The 18,929-nt window shown below is 41.1% G+C and overlaps 1 protein-coding gene across 1 annotated transcript in view; it reads right to left on the bottom strand.

Annotated features, from left to right (window-relative positions):
* Positions 1–6,546: 6,546 nt before the first annotated feature.
* The window catches only part of ALDH1L2 (aldehyde dehydrogenase 1 family member L2), a 60,843-nt gene continuing 48,460 nt past the window's right edge, over positions 6,547–18,929 (bottom strand). Inside the window, exons 21-23 of the mRNA XM_066356137.1 lie at positions 17,500–17,605; positions 13,469–13,668; positions 6,547–9,021 (exon numbers count right to left, since the gene is read on the bottom strand). Coding sequence (XP_066212234.1) covers positions 8,966–9,021; positions 13,469–13,668; positions 17,500–17,605 — 362 coding nt within the window. The 3' untranslated portion in view covers positions 6,547–8,965. The remainder of the gene's footprint in view (positions 9,022–13,468; positions 13,669–17,499; positions 17,606–18,929) is intronic.

Below are 18,929 nucleotides of genomic sequence, written 5' to 3'. Positions count from 1 at the left end.
TCAGAATTACATACTAGTATGTAGAATTTAAATATTTTTCTCCTGCCATGGCTATCTCATATAATAGAACTAGGCTTCCTATACAGTTAAGAAAGTCAACTACATTCAGGTCCTCTAAACATTTCTATGACAAGGAGAAAAAAAAACACCATTAAATGATAAGGATGTCCTTTTAAGCAAGTGTAAAATGGAATGTTTACTGAATGTACAATGTCAGGACTGGCTATTTTTAAGCAAAGTTAGATTCTAGCCTCATATCATGTACTAAATTATATATGGATTAAAGATTTAAATATAAAGAAAATTATAAGGCTTCCATACTAAAATGGTGAATACTTAATAATGTAGTTGGGCAAAACTTTTTTAAAAAGTAGAATGTTAGGACTCGTCTGTAGTGCAGTGGATAAAGTGTCGACCTGGAACACTGAGGTCACTGGTTTGAATCCCTGGGCTTGTCTGGTCAAAGCACATATGGGAGTTGATGCTTCCTGCTCACCCCCCTTTTCTCTCTCTCTTCCCCCTCTCTAAAATGAATAAATAAAATCTTAAAAAAAAATACCCATTTAAAAAAAAACAAAATAACTTGAGTTCAACAACTTTATGTAACATATTTTTTTCAAGTTTCTCTCTTTCCCTCTCCCTCCTCTCCTTTAAAAAAAAAAAGTAAAATGTTAAAACCTAAAATCACAAAGGAAAGAGCAGAAAATTCATTCACGTAAATATTAAAAATAGGCCCTGGCTGGTTTGCTCAGTGGATCATCGGCCCAGCATATGGACATCCTGGGTTCGATTCCTGGGCAGGGCACACAGAAGCAACCATCTGCTTCCCCTCCTCCTTCTCCCCCTTCTCTCTCTTACCCTTCCAGTCAGTGGCTTGACTGGTCCGAGCATCGGCCCCAGACGGAGGTTGCTGGGTGGATCCCAGTCAGGGTGCATGCAGGAGTCTGTCTCACTATCTTCCTCCTCTCACTTAAAAAAATAAAATTAAATAAAAAACTAGTGAGTGGCAAGGAAATTTAAAGGGCAAAGTACCAGTTGGGAAAAATATTTGCAATATGAGACTGAGTGCCATTAATATATACATACAAGGCTCTTACAAATTGGTAAAAAAAAAAAAAAAGATGTGTATCTCCCTCTCTCCCTCTCTCTCTCTCAATAGTGAAAAGACCATAGGATGTGAACAAGTAACAACAACAAAAATATTTGACCCCATTTATCAAAGAAATGCAAATGAAACCAAGATTGTATTTTTAACCTATCAAATCAACAGGTAAAACAGTACTTAACTGAGCCCATGCCATGTGTCAGTCACTATGGAAAGTGTTTTACATTTAAGAGTTACCACAGCCCTGGCCGGTTGGCTCAGAGGTAGAGCAACGGCCTGGTGTGTAGAAGTCCCGGGTTCGATTTCCAGCCAGGGCACACAGAAGCACCCATCTGCTTCTCCACCCTTACCCTTCTCCTTTCTCTTTCTCTCTTCCCCTCCTGCAGCCAAGGCTCCATGGGAGCAAAGTTGGCCCAGGCACTGAGGACGGCCCCATGGCCTCCTCCTCAGGCGCTAGAATGGCTCTGGTTGCAGCGGAGCAATGCCCTAGATGGGCCGAGCATCACCCCCTGGTGGGCATGCCGGGTGGATCCCTATCGGGTGCATGCGGGAATCTGTCATCCCCCACTTCTCACTTCAGAAAAATCCAAAAAAAAAAAGAAAAGGAAAAAGTTACCACCATTCGTATGTATGTAAAAACTTATCGGATTACACATATAACATTTGTGCACTTCATGTGTATACATTAATTAGAAAGCTGTCTTGTTTGTAAGCAGTTATTTCTTACAGCCTATTGGAAAGTAAGTCACTATTGTCCTTGGGTTGGTCTGATCCTGTGCTTTGTCTGCCTGATGTGTAGGTGTGAGGTGATGGCAGCCGTTGGGAGGATGGTTCTCTTCCTGCCAAAGGGATGAAATGTTCTCTTCACATTTGTGGGCTATTACATCGTCTATGGCTCTGTGACAGTTAAATATCTGAAAATTAGGTGTAATGGTCTTTGACTAAAAATTTCATTCAAAATCAATCTGCCCTCTGTTCTCATGTGCTATAACTGTGTATTAAATATGGTACCTATACCAAAACAAATGCCTTGCAAAGCAGTTTGTAGTTTGTATTCTTGTGCCTGTATCCACTTCTGTGCTAGGAAATATGAGGAAGAAGGTTGAGTCTTAACCTTCATTTGTATTCCCCTCAGTGCCTAGTAATGTAATGCCTTTCACTCAGTTGGAATGTACATTAAATGTGCATTAAACTTTTTTTCTCTTTTTGTCAATAAACAAGTTTATCCTAAACACATAGTGGTTCACATCTTAAAAAGATAAGGATAAATATGATTGGTAGACTTTTCCCAAAAGGTTAATGTCAGAATATTTGTGGTTGACTCCCCACCATCTGTTCATGGAAATCCTTGGCAGTGATTGGTTTGGGAATGGACATGGGACACTAACCTTCCCAATAAGATGAGCAAAGGCCTGTAAGTAGACATTGTGAAGGGCAAGTATGTTTCATTCCTAAACAGGAGGCACATGAAGAGATGGTCCCTTTCTTTTTTCTGGAGGAAGGACTGGATATCTTTTTTTTTTTTTTTTTAGCTTTCTTCGTTCTTTATCCCTTTTTTCAAGCACTGTTATTTATTTGGTTTTTTTTACAGAGACAGAGAGAGAGTCAGAGAGAGGGATAGATAGGGACAGACAGACAGGAATGGAGAGATGAGAAGCATCAATCATCAGTTTTTTGTTGTGACATCTTAGTTGTTCATTGATTGCTTTCTCATATGTGCCTTGACCGCGGGCCTTCAGCAGACCAAGTAACCCCTTGCTTGAGCCAGCGACCTTGGGTCCAAGCTGGTGAGCTCTGCTCAAACCAGATGAGCCCACGCTCAAGCTGGTGACCTCGGGGTCTCGAACCTGTGTCCTCCGCATCCCAGTCCAGTGCTCTATCCACTGCGCCACTGCCTGGTCAGGCAGGACTGGATATCTTATTATTGCATATGATTCCTGGGACTCTCATCTTGTAGCCATAAATGGAGCCATCTCTTGGGTATAGGCAGCACACTAAGGATAGTGGAGAGAAATAAGAACATTATTTTTTTTTTCTCTTTTTTTTTTTTACAGGGACAGAGAGAGGGATAGATAGGGACAGATAGACAGGAACAAAGAGAGATGAGAAGCATCAATCAGTTTTTTGTTGTGACACCTTAGTTGTTCATTGATTGCTTTCTCATATGTGCCTTGACTGCAGGCCTTCAGCAGACCAAGTAACCCCTTGCTCGAGCCAGTGACCTTGGGTCCAAGCTGGTGAGCTTCTTTTTTATTTTGCTCAAGCCAGATGAGCCCACACTCAAGCTGGCCTCGGGGTCTCGAACCTGGGTCCTCCGCATCCCAGTCCGACGCTCTATCCGCTGCGCCACCACCTGGTCAGGCGCAAGAACATTATTGAGTCACTGCATCACATAACTGTAGATTGAACTATGGCTGAATTTCTTGCTTCGTGACACAAATTTCCTTATTGTTTTCAAAAAGACTACTACCATATGAAATATTCTGCTTATACCCATTGCACAGATGAGAAAATTGGCATGGAGATAGTAAGCAAATTTCCTGAGGTTTCACACTAGGTAAGTGGTGGAGCCAAGTGTTATGTTCAGTCACACCTAGCCAGCATGGGCCTGCTAGTCACCATTCTGAGCATAGGCTCTGAAACTGGGTCAAATCCCTGCCCCGCCACTTACCTCAGTTTCTCCATCTGCCATTGGACATACTGTCAGTGTGAACAGTATCCCTCATGGAGTCTTGATAAAAAATTAATGAATTAATACATATCACTTGCTAAGAACAGTATTCAGTATGTGTGAGGTGTTATGATGTTATAAGAATAATACACAAGCCTGACCAGGCGGTGGCGCAGTGGATAGAGCATCGGACTGGGATGCAGAGGACCCAGGTTTGAGACCCCAAGGTTGCCAGCTTGAGCGTGGGCTCATCTGGCTTGAGCAAAAAGCTCATCAGCTTGGACCCAAGGTCGCTGGCTTGAGCAAGGGGTTGCTTGGTCTGCTGAAGGCCCGCGGTCAAGGCACATATGAGAAAGCACAATGAACAACTAAGGTCTCACAATGAAAAACTGGTGATTGATGCTTCTAATAAAAAAATAAGAAAAAAAGAATAATACACAAGCCTAACCACGTGGTGGTGGTGCAGTGGATAGTGCATTGACCGGGGACGCTGAGGTCCCAGGTTCAAAACTCCGAGGTCACTGGCTTGAGCACAGGCACAACAGCTTGAGCACGAGGTTGCTGGCTTGAGTGTGGGATCATAAACATGACTCCATGGTCACTGACTTGAGCCTAAAGGTAGCTGGCTTGAGCCCAAGGTCGGCTTGAGCAAGGGGTCACTGGCTCAGCTGGAGGCACATGTTAAAAGCAATCAGTGAACAACTGAGGTTCTGCAACTACAAGGTGATGCTTCTCATCCCCCTTGTCTCTGCCTCTCTCGCTAAAAAAGAAAGAAAGAAATACAGTGGTGTCAAAAAAACTTGAGGAAACGTGGTAAGATTATTGATTCCTATATCCTTTGACTCAGGAATTCCACATCAGGAATTTATCTAATTAAAGAATTGGCTTTGTTCACAAATTTCTATATAAGATTTATTGTGATGTTTAAAATAGCAAAAAGCAAACATAAATGTACAACAATAAAGAGCAAGTTGAATTATCCATTGAACATGTGCAGAGAGGTATGTTTATTGACATAGAAAGATGCTTATAAATTGTTACTTGAGAAAGGCAACAAAGTCATATACACTATTATACTGGTTCTGTAAAAACACCTGTAGAAAAAGTCTGGAACAATCTCAAATAACATCTGTGGTTATTTCTGTGTGGAGAGTTTGTGGTTCAGTCTTAACTTCCTGTGTTAATGTATTTTTAATACATAAGAAGGTATTACTCATTTAAAAATTTAACTTGGGTATTATTTGCAACAGAGAAATAGTAATAATCACCCACCCTATCCATCCTGGCTCGTGTCCGCTATCTTCCTGCCCTGGTTCCCTCAGCGGCTGTCATTCCCTTGGAGGGTGGTATGGGGGAACCAGTGTAGGTTCCTCACCCTGTCTCACCCACTTCCACAAAAGCTCTTGCAGATAATGTCCATTCTGCTCAGTCCTTTGGTTTAACATACACTTACTGTGTGTGCCTGCTCTTTGCTACCCAGGCCCTGGTTAGGCATTGGCAATAAAATCCATGCAGCTTGGTTAAGACCACCAGCTTCGTTGCTCGAATGCTGGTGCTGCCACTTAATAGCTGTGTAGTTTGAGCAGGTTACTTAACTTCTTTATTTGAAAGTAAACATTTTCTGAGCTTCTCCTACCCATAGACACGGGAGGTATAGCACTGAACAAAAGAAGCACCTGTTCATGAAGCTCAAGTTCTAAGGGGAAGGGATCCACAATAAATACAGGCCAGGTTGTGGTACGTGCTATGGAAATAATGCAGGATGAGGAGAATAAAGAGAACTTTGTGTACAGTGAAGTCAAATTGATAGGTCAAAATCAGTCTTGATGAAAGTATGCACAGAAATCAGCAAATACTATCAGTTTTTTTCCCCCCAGAGGGCCATTTGTTAAATATTTACCAGCACAGCACTGGGAAGCAGGAGCAGCAAGTGCAAAGGCCCTGAGGTAAGAGTGTACCTGGTGTGTATGAGGAATATCAAGACAATCAGAGTGGTTAGACAGAATGAGAGGGCAGTGGATAGGAGAGGAGGTCAGAAGTAGCCAGGAGTAAGATTGATAGGATGTCGCAGGGCATGGTAAGTACACTGGACTTCATTCTAAGCAAAACGGCAGCCATTGGAAGGTTTTAATTAAGCAAAGGCGTGACACTGCCTGATTTAAGCTTTGAACAGAACCACATAGGGAGGAATCAGGAAGACTAGTTGAAGACTTCAGCCATAAAGTAGAGGTAGTAAGAGGAGCACCTTAAATTTATTCATCTTTTTTCAGATGTTGTGAAGATTAAGTAACATTTAAAAAGTGCTTAATGTTGATCTGGCACACGGGAGGCCATCGATAAATGATAGCTGCTGTTGTTATTGACAGAATGCTAATTCTGGAGAGAGGAGGGGTGCTCATATCTGGTTAGGAAGGCAAATAATTGTAGCTCCATGGTAAGTAGTGTGCTCCAGATACGTGGGAACAGAGAAGAGAGACATTTCGACCACCTTTGGGTAGGAAGGCCAGGAAGGGCATTTGAGCAATAGGGCTGCTTTAGCAAAGAGGGAGGGAAATAGGACCAGAAGGAATGGAGAAGGTGGGGCAGAGGACACACAATACGGTATACAGAGATGCGTTGTGGAATTGAGCACCTGAAACCTGGATAATTATGTTAACCGGCGTCACCCCAATAAATCCAATAAAAAATACAAAACAAAACAACAACAAAAAACGAATGTAGAACTGCTGAAAGTGTCCACACCTTCCCCAGTTCAGTGACAAGCAGATCTTAGCTTTACCCTTCAGCAGAATACATCAGTGATCAGATGGAACAATGATAATTTAATTACTCAGTGTGTTAATTAAATTGCTTAGTAGGCTGTGGATCGTTAGGTTCCAACTCAAATTCACCGGTAATTTTATGAATTCCATGGAGCCTTTGATTCTGATCAACAGTCTGATAAAAACTCCAGCTGGTAAGAACTTTAGAACTCACTGTGGGAAAAGGAGTTTTTAATCTGAGGCCCAACCATGGGCTTCAGGAGGGCTGTGAATCCCATGAGGATATTTGCAGAATTATGTGTGTGTAATGAATTTGGGGAGAAGTGGAGCAGAGGGGTTCCATTTTTATGAGATTCTGAGGCAGGTTTATGACCTGAGGATTAAAAACACTGCTACCCAGATTAACATTAGAAGGTAAAATCAGTCTAGAACAGGCATGTTTTTGTTTGCCATTTCATCCATCATTAGAAGATCTGGTAAATGATATTTTTAACCACATGAAATGAGTTCAGACACCACATTTAAATTGTGGTTCCGTTATAATAAGGCCTTTGTCATTTTAGTCAAATAGGAATCCAGAGATCATTCATTCCAACTAAGATTTCCAGTGGTAAATGAGCTATGATATAATACAAAAAGCTCTCAGACAAAATAATGCTCTATTGACCATGCCAGGGTCATCTGGTATTCTTCCTTTTGAATGTTTTCTGCCTCTGATTTTGTTCTTGCTTATTAATTATTGATTTCCTATGGTCCCCAGATTGTAAGCCGCTAAACCTTCAAAACAACTCTTCTGTAAGGGCTTCTTCAAGGTTTAAAGAGATTGCAGAATTTTTACTTTAGAAGGAGGAAAAATAGAGGTTAATTGCTCTGACCATCTTCAGGAATTCACCTTCTAGGCACACAAGGATGGTGATAATTCACCTCCCTACATACCTTTGTCCGGCAACAGGCAGTGCTATGAGTACTGCGTGAGTTGTAATAATTCCCATTTCGTGAGCAGACTAGGGTCCAAAAACCTTAAGTGTGTTATATAGATGAATCTATTGGATCCTTATAACACCCTAATGAGACAGGGAATTTATCCATTTTATAGAGTCCAAATCTAGGCTCTGAGATATCAGGTAGGTAACTTGCCCAAGATGACATAGCCAGTGAGTAGCAAAATCAGTAAACAGAAAATGGGAAACAAGATGTTCTAGGAAGGATAAGTGAGCTGCAGGAAGGAAAGCAACCCTTTTCCCTGCGCCATCGTCCTTTCTTGTTGCATGGCACTTTCCAGAGCTGCTGTATCGGGCACTGGGTCAGGACAGGGTGAGAAATAGAGTACGGGAATCATGACTATTGAGAAGGGTCCTAGGGAAATGAATTAATTCATCTACTTAATATATCTAACTATATATTGTTTAATTAGTGATGGTGGAAACAGTTAACTTTTATTATCTACCACAAAGCATGGTGCGAGGTGTTTTACTTATATTATTACATTGAATTTTCATCATAAGTCTCCTGAGGGAGGCATTACTGTCCCCATTTCACAGATAAGAAAGCTGAGGCTCAGAGAAGTTGCCTAAGTTTCCCAAAGTCACAGATAGTAAGATTGTATGATATGAACCCAGATCAGCCCCCAAAACCTATTTACTTTATACAGCTGTGGTGGGTAACAGTAGGTTTACAGTTGTGAGTGCAAAAAACAGAGTGTAGTCTTGTATTATTATTAATTATTATATTATTTACTTGTATCACAACTGTAAAACTACTTGTGCCCACACCTATATCATACTGTAAAATTTACTTTCAAAGCTATTGACTAAAATTTAAACTATCAGGGGTCAGAGATCTTGTCATGAAAATTTGTATACTAATACCTGTTACCCAGTAGGTATTTAAGAACTGTGAGTTGGTCACCTATCACAGTGGGTTGAAAAATAGAATATCAAAGGCACAAAGATGTATCTTATTTCCAAATATGAAAAAATAAACTTCTTTCACATTCCTTATAGGATATACTGTTTCTTGAAGGCAAAATTATAGAAAAATTTTTTCAATAACTCAACATATGGTTCAGAAGTTAAAACCTGTACATATTATATAAAGCTTCTAAAAAATGCACTTAGTGATTATAACTGAATGGTACTGACGTTTCAAGATGGATAGTCATGACTAGGTTAGTTTTGGTGGAGGAAAGCAGCTTGGCATTGTAGAAATACACAACATTATCAAAAACCAACAAGTGGGAGTCATTTTAAGGTACAGAAGGTACACGTGTAAATGCTTAGACATGTGGCCTGACCGTCTGCATGGTCCATGCCTGTATTTTTCTAGCTCCTGGTTGATGCCTCCTTCCTCAGCTCACCCAGCCTTCTTACACGTGTTGAGAAGTGCGGAGCAGTGCTGTCTGCCGAGAGTTCCGATTGTGGTGTTGCTCTAATATTCCAGCGTCACCGTTTTGGTTTTGAGGTATTCGTTTAGTGCTTCCTCACCTAGGGAAGAGAAAAACTTGATGGATGTTCATAGGTGGGTGTGATGTTACCAGACTTTTGGACACAGGTTTAGGTGTCTTGGTCACTAAGCAAATAGAATGTGGCCCAGACCAGTGCCTCTCAACCTTTAAATTTCATGGGAATCACCGGATAATCGTGTGAGACTCCAGGTTCTGATTCAGTTAAGTTCAGCATAGGCCCCATGATTAAGCATCTCTTGTCTACTGTGTCTCTTTTTTCAATTACAGTTTACATTCAATAATTTTTTTTTTGAAGATGTGAGGCCTTAGGGCTTCCTCAAATCCATCTTTTTTTTTTTTAAAACAAGTTTTCTTTTCTTTTTTTATTTTTTTTACAAAGACAGAGAGAGAGTTAGAGAGAGGGATAGACAGGGACAGACAGACAGGAACAGAGAGATGAGAAGCATCAATCATTTAGTTTTTCGTTGCGCAATGTGACACCTTAGTTGTTCATTGATTGCTTTCTCATATGTGCCTTGACCACGGGCCTTCAGCAGACCGAGTAACCCCTTGCTCAAGCTGGCGACCTCGGGGTCTCGAACCTGGGTCCTCTGCATCCCAGTCCGACGCTCTATCCACTGCGCCACCGCCTGGTCAGGCTATATTCAATAATTTTGTATTAGCGCAGGTCGACAGCATAGTGGTTAGACAATCATACACTTTAAAAAGTGCCCCCCCTATTATTTCCAGTACCCACCTGGCTTTATACATAGTTACTACAATATTATTGCTGATATTCCCTACACTGTACTTCACATCCCTGTGATTATTTTGTAACAACCAACTTGTACTTGTTAATCCGGTCACCTTTTCTACCTAGTCCCCTAACCCTTCTCCCCTCTGGCAACCACCAGTCTATTCTCTGTATCTATGAGTGTTTTTGTTTTGTTTGTTTATATTGTTCTTTAGATTCCACAGGTAAGTGAGATCATATCATCCTTTTCTGACTTATTTTGTTTAGCATATACTATATCTCTCTTTTTTTTTAAGTGAGAGGAGGGGAGATAGCGAGACAGATTTCCACATGCGCCTTGACCCAGGATCCACCCCAATTTGGGGCTGATGCTCGAATCAACTGAGCTAGTTTTAGCACCTGAGGCTAACATACTTGGACCAACAGAGCTATCCTCAGCAAAAGGGGTGAGCTTGAACCAATTGAGCCACTGGATGCAGGAGGAGGAGAAGGAGAGAAGGGGCAGAGGGAGGGGGAGAGAAGCAGATGGTCACTTCTTCTGTGTGCCCTAACTGGGAATTGAACCTGGGATATCCACATGCTGGGCTGACTCTCTGTCCTCTGAGCCAACCAGCCAGGACCTATACTATGTCTCTTGATCTCATAATTTTTTTCTTGTGCTTGCTTTAATCTTGTGTTGTTTTATAAATTTAGTGTAGCCTAGGTGTACTGTGTGCATAAAGCCTACACTGGTACACAGTAATGTCCTGGTCCTTCATGTTCACTCACCATTCACTGACTGGGTCACCCAGAGTAACTCCCAGTCCCATAAGCTCCATTCATGGTAAGTGCCCTATACAGGTGTACATACCATTTTTATCTTTTATAATTGTGTTTTTACTGTACCTTTTCTATGGTTACACAATATCTTTAGATACACAGCTATATCCATTGTGTCTTCACAATAATGACTACCTACAGTCTTCAGTACTAATCATATTTTAAAATAAGGAAAATGCAGTTTTCCTGCTTCCTGTAGTATTTTAGAAGTAGAGAAAGCCATATCCACACAAAAATAATAATAAATAGATCTTGCTTTGTGTGTGTGTGTGTGTGTGTGTGTGTGTGTGTGTGTGTGACAGAGAGAGAGACAGAGAGAGGGACAGACAGGCAGGAAGGGAGAGAGCTGAGAAGTATCAATTTTTCATTGTGGCTCATTTGTTCATTGATTGCTTTCTTATATGTGCCTTGACCTGGGGGCTGCAGCAGAGCAAGTGAGCCCTTGCTCAAGCCAGCGACCATGGGGTCATGTCTATGATCCACGCTCAAGCTGGTGAGCCCCCCTCAAGCCGAATGAGCCCTCTTTCAAGCGGGCAAGGTCAGGGTTTCGAACCTCTGTCCTCCGCGTCTCAGTCCGATGCTCTATCCACTGCGCCATTGCCTGCTCAGGATTGCTTTCTCTTTCTATTCTAAACTAGAATAATCATCAATTTCTATAGTAGTTAAAGGGCATAAATTCCACAAAGCTGACGAGTATGTGATTCTGAGGGTTGAGCTAAAACAAGGGTTGTGCCCTTAAATTAGGATCACCTGTTTTATAAGAAAACCAAGACCCGAACCTGGCCCATCAAAAGACAACTTGCTTCACTTCATAATACAGGGGGCCCTTGGGTTACAACACAGTTCTGTTCCTACGACAGTGATGTAACTGGAATTTTGGTGTAAGTCAAAGCAAACCCTAGCCTGACACAAACGGAACCCTTGAGCTTTTAACAGTCCAAAGTGGCCTAGGTAAACTGCATTACTGTGTATTCTTCCACCATGTGCAGCCAAACTAGTCCGCCCACAGTAGTCTGTAAGTATGATGCTAACGGCGTAAGCTGAAACATTCACATCTCAACTTTTTAAGTTTTTATGGGAGTGAGCGTGTTAAACTTGAAATGTTGTTATGTCGAGATTGTTGTAACCCGAGGACCCCCTGTAGTGAATTCTGAAAGAAAATCTCCCACTGTATGTTGGAGGCAGGATGAAAACTAGATAAAAGACCTGGAAAAAAAAAATGACTTCACCTTCCACTCAATGGAATTTAAAATGAGAGTTACTTTTATTGCTGCCAATACATAGCCCAAAGTCATCAGGAAAGAAAAAATGTAAAAATGCCCCAAGTTAACAAAATTTATATTAATTGACTATAATTTCAGGAAATCACATATATTTCAGTTTTTGAACATGCTGGACTGACCATGGGGAGTGAGAACATGGGCTCCATAGCCAGACTGCTTGGCTTGGAAATCTCTGCCAGTGGCTGGCTGTGTGACTTTGAGCAAGTTACCCCACCTCTCTGAGCCCCGATTTTCCTCATCCATTAAATAAAATAAATGGTACCTCTCTACCAGGGCTATTGTGAGATTGCTTGTGCTCATACAGGTGAAGTAATTAGAATAACACCTGGTTTAGTGTTCCCACTACTACTTGAAGTGGGATGGTGTCACGGCCCACAATGAATTGCATTTTGGGCTTTCTACAAACTTGAAATCTGTTCCCAGAGCCCCAAACCCCTGCAAGTTGCAGTGCTGACTGTGAAGGACTGCCAAGCAGCTCAGAGACAGGATTTATTCTTGGAGCTATCTGGGTATAGCACTGTACCCATTTTGCCTGTCTTGGGTCCACTTAGTCCAATAAGTGCTAAACCAAGTTCATGCTAAAAGTCAGGCCAAAAGAAAACCCAGACAAAAAACACTATTTTAGCTAAAAGATATTGTCAGAGGTTCTTTTCCCTTCCAACACTAATTTTCTTTTAAAAAGAAACACTTTCTCCACACAATTTGTGTACTTTTCTGTATGTTCAATAAAATGTTTTAACATTTAAAAGAAGTTAGTGTCCGCCTGACCAGGCAATGGCGCAGTGGATAGAGCATCTGACTGGGAAGCTGAGTACCCAGGTTCGAAACCCAGAGGTCACCAGCTTGAGCGCAGGCTCATCCAGCTGGAGCTCGAGCTCACCAGTTTGAGCGTGGGGTTGCTGGCTTGAGCAAGGGGTCACTCGCTCTGCTTGAGCCTCCCTCCCCCCCATCAAGGCACATATGAGAAAGCAATCAATGAACAACTAAGGTGCCACAATGAAGAATTGATGCTTCTCATCTCTCTCCCTTCCTGTCTGTGTGTCCCTATCTGTCCTTCTCTCTGACTCTCTGTCTCTTTCAAAAAAATAAAAATAAAAATAAAAGATGTGCCTGACCAGGCGGTGGCGCAGTGGATAGAGCGTCGGACTGGGATGCAGAAGACCCAGGTTCGAGACCCCAAGGTCGCCAGCTTGAGCGTGGGCTCATCTGGTTTGAGCAAAAAGCCCACCAGCTTGGACCCAAGGTCGCTGGCTCCAGCAAGGGGTTACTCGGTCTGCTGAAGGCCCACAGTCAAGGCACATATGAGAAAGCAATCAATGAACAACTAAGGTGTTGCAACATGCAATGAAAAACTAATGATTGATGCTTCTCATCTCTCTTCATTCCTGTCTGTCTGTCCCTGTCTATCCCTCTCTCTGACTCACTCTCTGTCTCTGTAAAAAAAAAAAATAATAAATAAATAATTTAAAATAAATAAATAAAAGATGTTAGTGTCCTTCTCAACACAGATCAAACTGATTGGAGGAAATGAATGCCTTTCAAAACAGTACATGACGATCGCATGAAACACAGAGCAGGCTTTTCTGTGATGTGGGAACAAAGGGAACATGCAGTGGAAAAGTGAAGCGTACCTAAGTCCTTTCCGAAGCCGGACTGTTTAACTCCACCGAAAGGGGCTGCCACGTCCGTCTTGTTGTATGTGTTAATGAACACGGTGCCCGCCTCCAGCTTTTCACTCACGTACATAGCTTTATTTATGTCTCTGGTGAAAACCCCCGAGGCCAAGCCATACTCTGTATTATTTGCTCGCTGCAACACTCCATCAATGTCCCTACAAGATGTTTTTAGAAGACATAAAACTTCATGAAATGTTAAGCACAACACTCCCACTATATGTTCTCATATTTTCCCCCTCTTTGCTAGAAACAGGATAACCTTACTGCCAACCTACTTACATTTTTATAAATTAAACTGTCCAGGCTTCTACCAAAAGATACTCCCAGTGAAACATTACAACTCCAGTATGATATTTTTCATCTATATCATACAACACCCTTTGGAAATGAACCTGAAGTCATCTTTTCCATCTTCTTTGCTGGTTCTGCTTTATGATTTCCTCAGCCCTCCCTTGAGTCCCACTTCTAGACATACTCTCAGAGCAACCCCCATTGCCCTCCATCTCTTCAGACTTTAGACACAGTTCACAACTCATTCGGCGCCTTGCCCTGCACCCCCAGCTCCCACCAGTGCCACTGGGGTGTCGATGGTAGTGACGCAGTAGGAGGGCTCTGCAGCCAGACTGCCTGGATGACCCTGGGCAAATGACTTCATCTTCCCACACTTGTTTATTCTTGTGAGAATGGAAATAATAATAGTAATGATAGCACCTGCTTTGTTGTGAGGATTAAATGAGCTATTAGTGTCTGGACCACAGTAAATGCTCAGTAAAAGTCAGCTATAATCAGAAAGCACATATTCCTCCAACTCAGGATTTTGAATAAACTCTTTGTAAACTTTTTTTTTTTTTTTTTTTACAGAGACAGAGAGAGAGAGTCAGAGAGAGGGGTAGATAGGGACAGACGGACAGGAACAAAGAGAGATGAGAAGCATCAATCATCAGTTTTTCATTGCGACACCTTAGTTGTTCATTGATTGCTTTCTCATATATGCCTTGACCGCAGGCCTTCAGCAGACCAAGTAACCCCTTGCTCGAGCCAGTGACCTTGGGTCCAAGCTGGTGAGCTTTAGCTCAAGCTGGCGACCTCGAGGTCTTGGACTTGGGTCTTCCGCATCCCAGTCCGACGCTCTATCCACTGCGCCACTGCCCGGTCAGGCTCTTTGTGAACCTTTGGTTCACCTCCTAACCAGATTGGAAACTCCCAGAGGATCTTGCTCCTCTTTACACCATGGTGTTGTAGTAGCAAATGAGTGGGAATTTAGTTAATTTGCTAATTCAACACAAGGAGGATAAGACAATCCCTTAAATGGGTCTGGTGACTTCACTGCCTTTTGATTCAGTATGTGTCCAGTTCTAACCTGCCTGTCATAGTGTGAGTATCTCACCTTTCTGAGTGTCATCCTCATGCTTAGAAATGCACACATTTTCTACGATACGGTCAGTAGATGCAAGCCAACAAAGAAACAGACTCTTTTCTAAAACTGTAGGAAAAAATAAGTTGTACTGAATTTTTAAAGAAAAAGCACAGGCTTTAATAAGGAGGCTTCCAAAGATATTTTCAAAGGTAATCTTGGCTACACACAATTTTAAATTTGCACAAGATATTTGGAACCTAACTTGGAGTGAACTGAAAAGCTGCTAAAATGCTCACACTTCACTGCATTGCTCCTAGTAGAGATCCAGATATTCATAGACTGGACTAAGGCTTTATGCCATTGCTTATGAGGACTATTGAGATGACATAGTTTCATAATATATCTTGTCTACTTCTTTAATAATAACAAGCATAACAATGGCAACACACCAATAGCAAACCCTTGATTTATTTAATCCTTAGAATGACCCACAAGGGTAGATACTATTAATAACTCAATTTTCCAAATAAAGGAACCAAGGCACAGAATGTTTAGGTAACTGGCCCAGGCCCATAGAGGCAGCCAGGTCTGGGGTCAGAGTACAGATTACCCCCTGTACAATACTGCCTCTGGCCTTCTGAGATTAATTGCCCATATACTTGTCTGTCTCCCACAGTAGATGATAAACTCCTGAGGACAGGAACTGTGACTTATATAGGTTTATACCCCCCAAACATGGCTTCTAATATCTGCACGCTTAACACAGAGACTGTCTTATGGGGGAATTTATAATAAGGGAACAGGGTAACAGGGTAACAGGGCATTCTTGAATCAGTTTGTCAAAGTTTACTCACTATAGCTTAATGTCCCCAAAGTCTCTTAAAATGTGTCTATTAAAGACCAAGAGGTTCTTCTGAACTCTATATTCTGTTTTTCTCCCCCACTTTATCATTGGTTGAAGAAAACTAAAGCTAGAATTCAAAAGGATCTTGCGTAGTGTACCATCAGGCTATTGTATTACCGTAGATTCCCATGTATAAAATGCACTTTACTTTTGGGGCCAAAATTTGAAAAAAAATATGTTACATAAAGTTGTTGAACTCAAGTTTTTTTTGTTGTTTTTTTTAATTTTTTTTTAAAGATTTTATTTATTCATTTTAGAGCGGGGGAAGAGAGAGAGAGAAAAGGAGAGGGCAGGAAGCATCAACTTCCCTATGTGCCTTGACCAGGCAAGCCCAGGGTTTTGAACCAGCAACCTTAGTGTTCTGGGTTGACATTTTATTCACTGTGCCACCACAGGTCAGGCCCAAACTCAAGTTTTATTCATCATAAAATTCATACAACTCATCACTGTCAAAACTCCCATCCATTAGCTTGTCCTCATCTGTGTCTGATGAAAAATCATTGTCTTCATATATTGACTTGTCCTCAGTTCCATCTATGGCATTTGAAATGCCACAACCACTGTATAAGACACACCCAGTTTTCAGACCCCAAATTTTTCCAAAAAAAATGTGTCTTATACATGGGGAAATACAGTAAATATTCTTATGAGTTCAGTTACCATGTGGCCTTCTTCAATACACTGAATACTCTGGAAAGTTTCATATGCTATATAACAAACCAGGATATCATTTAAAGCTGATTATATGGTGATGGCAGGTATTTCTATAAAAAGTTGAGTAGGCCCTAACCAGTTGGCTCAGTGGTAGAGTGTCAGCCTGGTGTGTGGATGACCTGGGTTCAATTCCTGGTCAGGGCACACAGGAGAAGTGACCATTTGCTTCTCCACCCCTCCCCTTCTTGCTTCTCTCTCTCTCTTTCTCTCTCCCCCCCCCCCCCCACAGCCATAGCTGGATTGGAGCAAGTTGACCCTGGGTGCTGAGGGTGGCTCCATGGCCTCTGCCTCAGGCGCTAAAAAAATGGCTGCAGTGGCAATGGAGCAAGGGCCCCAGATGGGCAGAGCATCGCCCCCTAGTGGGCTTGCTGGGTGGATCCTGGTCAGGGTGCATAAGGGAGTCTGTCTCTGCCTCTCCTCTTCCCACTAAGTTAAGAAGAAAAAAGTTGTATATTAGGCTTCTGGGGGCATAATCATTTAGGAAGGCAGCACTTTTTTGGGAGAAAATCAGATTTCACAGATGCGGCCTTCTGTAAGAATGTAAATATAAAAACTAGTTCTGCTATTCTTGGTTATTTACCTGGGTCCAGAGACATTTCAAATGTCAACTATACAAGAACTAAACTTCACTCAGCTAAAATCTCATGTCAGTCATTAATTTAAGCTAAGAAACAAAGTATATTTCAATCTACATCAGTTGGCACTCTCTTTTAATTAGTTAAGTCAATTATTCTTAAATTGAATTTTTAATAAATTTGTATTGGTTGATTTTAGAGAAAGAGAGGAAAGAAAAGAGAGAATAAAAAGCATCGATTTGTTGTTCCACTTATTTATGCATTCCTTGGTTAATTCATGTTTGTGCTGTGACTAGGAATCAAACCCACAACCTTGGCATATCAGGACAATGCTCTAACCATGTTCATTCATTTTATGCTCTATGTATAGCTCAATGGAAGAAGAAAAAAGAACTTATTTAATCAAAACTTGTTAACATGTGCCTGAAGAACATACCCATTTTGGAATTTAGAAATGACCATAACAGGCCCAAAAGATTCCTCTTTGGCAAGATACATGTGGTCTTCCACATCTGTGAAGACTGTTGGTTCCATAAAAAAGCCTATTTGAAAAACAGAGGAAAAGAACATCAATTATAGGGTAGTTTCCAATGAACAGTTCTCATTTAATTACATTAAACATTTTTTTCTTCCCTCTGAGTGAGTAAAACCAAGAAACTTTCATTTTCCTATTTGGCATTAGAATTTCTAGGTTTGTAGTTTTTTAAAATGTCTTTATTATAAAAATTTCAAACGTATGTAAAAGTAGAGAAAATAGCATCATGAATAGTTAAATATTTATTCATATTTTGCTATATTTCATTCATTATTTTCCTTGCTGAAATATTTAAAAGAAAATTACAGAGATTACAACTTTGACCTCCAACTATTTCAGTATAAATCTGTAAAAAATAAGGACATTTTCTTACATATCACAATACATTATCATACCTAACAAATTCATGCTAATTCCTTATTCATAACTAGCCGTACCTGGCCACGCGTTGCTGTGGCTCAGTCAGGTTAAATGGAAAAGAAAGAAAAGAGAAAGTGCACGTTTCTAATATGTTTAATTTCACAATGCTTGTGGGTATACAATATTTTTCATTGTTCACTGTCTGTGCAGATATAGAGATTGTCTGGTTTGCCGACTCTAGGACACACAACATATAATTGTCCATGTGAGAAGCAATCTGTGTTTAGATCTAAACCGCACAATTCTAAAGATCGGCCCTGAGCTTTGTTGATGGTGATTGCAAACACCAATCGAATTGGGAACTGCAATCTCTTAAATTGAAATGGCGTATCCGTTGGAATCATAGGAATGAGGACATCTTCACCTTTGAAAGGTCCTGTCAAGATTGTTGCTTCTACAACGTTGCTCATTAATTTTTTTATTGCAAGCCATGTGCCATTGCAAAGCTTTGACTGGTTGATATTTCACAACATGATAATTGGCATGCCAATTTTCAATTGCAGTACGTGCGGTGGCATCCCTGGCAGATCAAGTGAATTCAAGAATTCTGTTGGATAATTAACCGCTTCATCTGCTTCCACAACAGTGTCGACGGACTTGTATGTGACTGCCTCACTTTGAATGTTGGACTGAATAATATTGTTAAGTTCGTAGACGTCTTTGTTCTTGGCCACAAGAATAGCTCGTTCACTCAGCCAATCGTGATTCTTATAATTGGGAAATACTTTTTCAACCAATTTTTCTTTTGATGTCACTAAATTGCAGAAGTTATGAGGTCTGAGGTCAGATCAACTGGCACCTTTCCGTTCCCAATTTCCAGCAATTGATGTGAGAATATCTCAGCTGATTGATCGTTTTGCAGCTGGACATGCATATTTGTAGTTAATTTTAACGTCTTTTCGTGTTGCCAC

Source organism: Saccopteryx leptura, chromosome 1, assembly GCF_036850995.1.
Source record: "Saccopteryx leptura isolate mSacLep1 chromosome 1, mSacLep1_pri_phased_curated, whole genome shotgun sequence".
NCBI lineage: Eukaryota > Metazoa > Chordata > Mammalia > Chiroptera > Emballonuridae > Saccopteryx > Saccopteryx leptura.
Note: the sequence above shows the minus strand (reverse complement) of the source record. Positions and strands in the feature narration are given on the sequence as shown.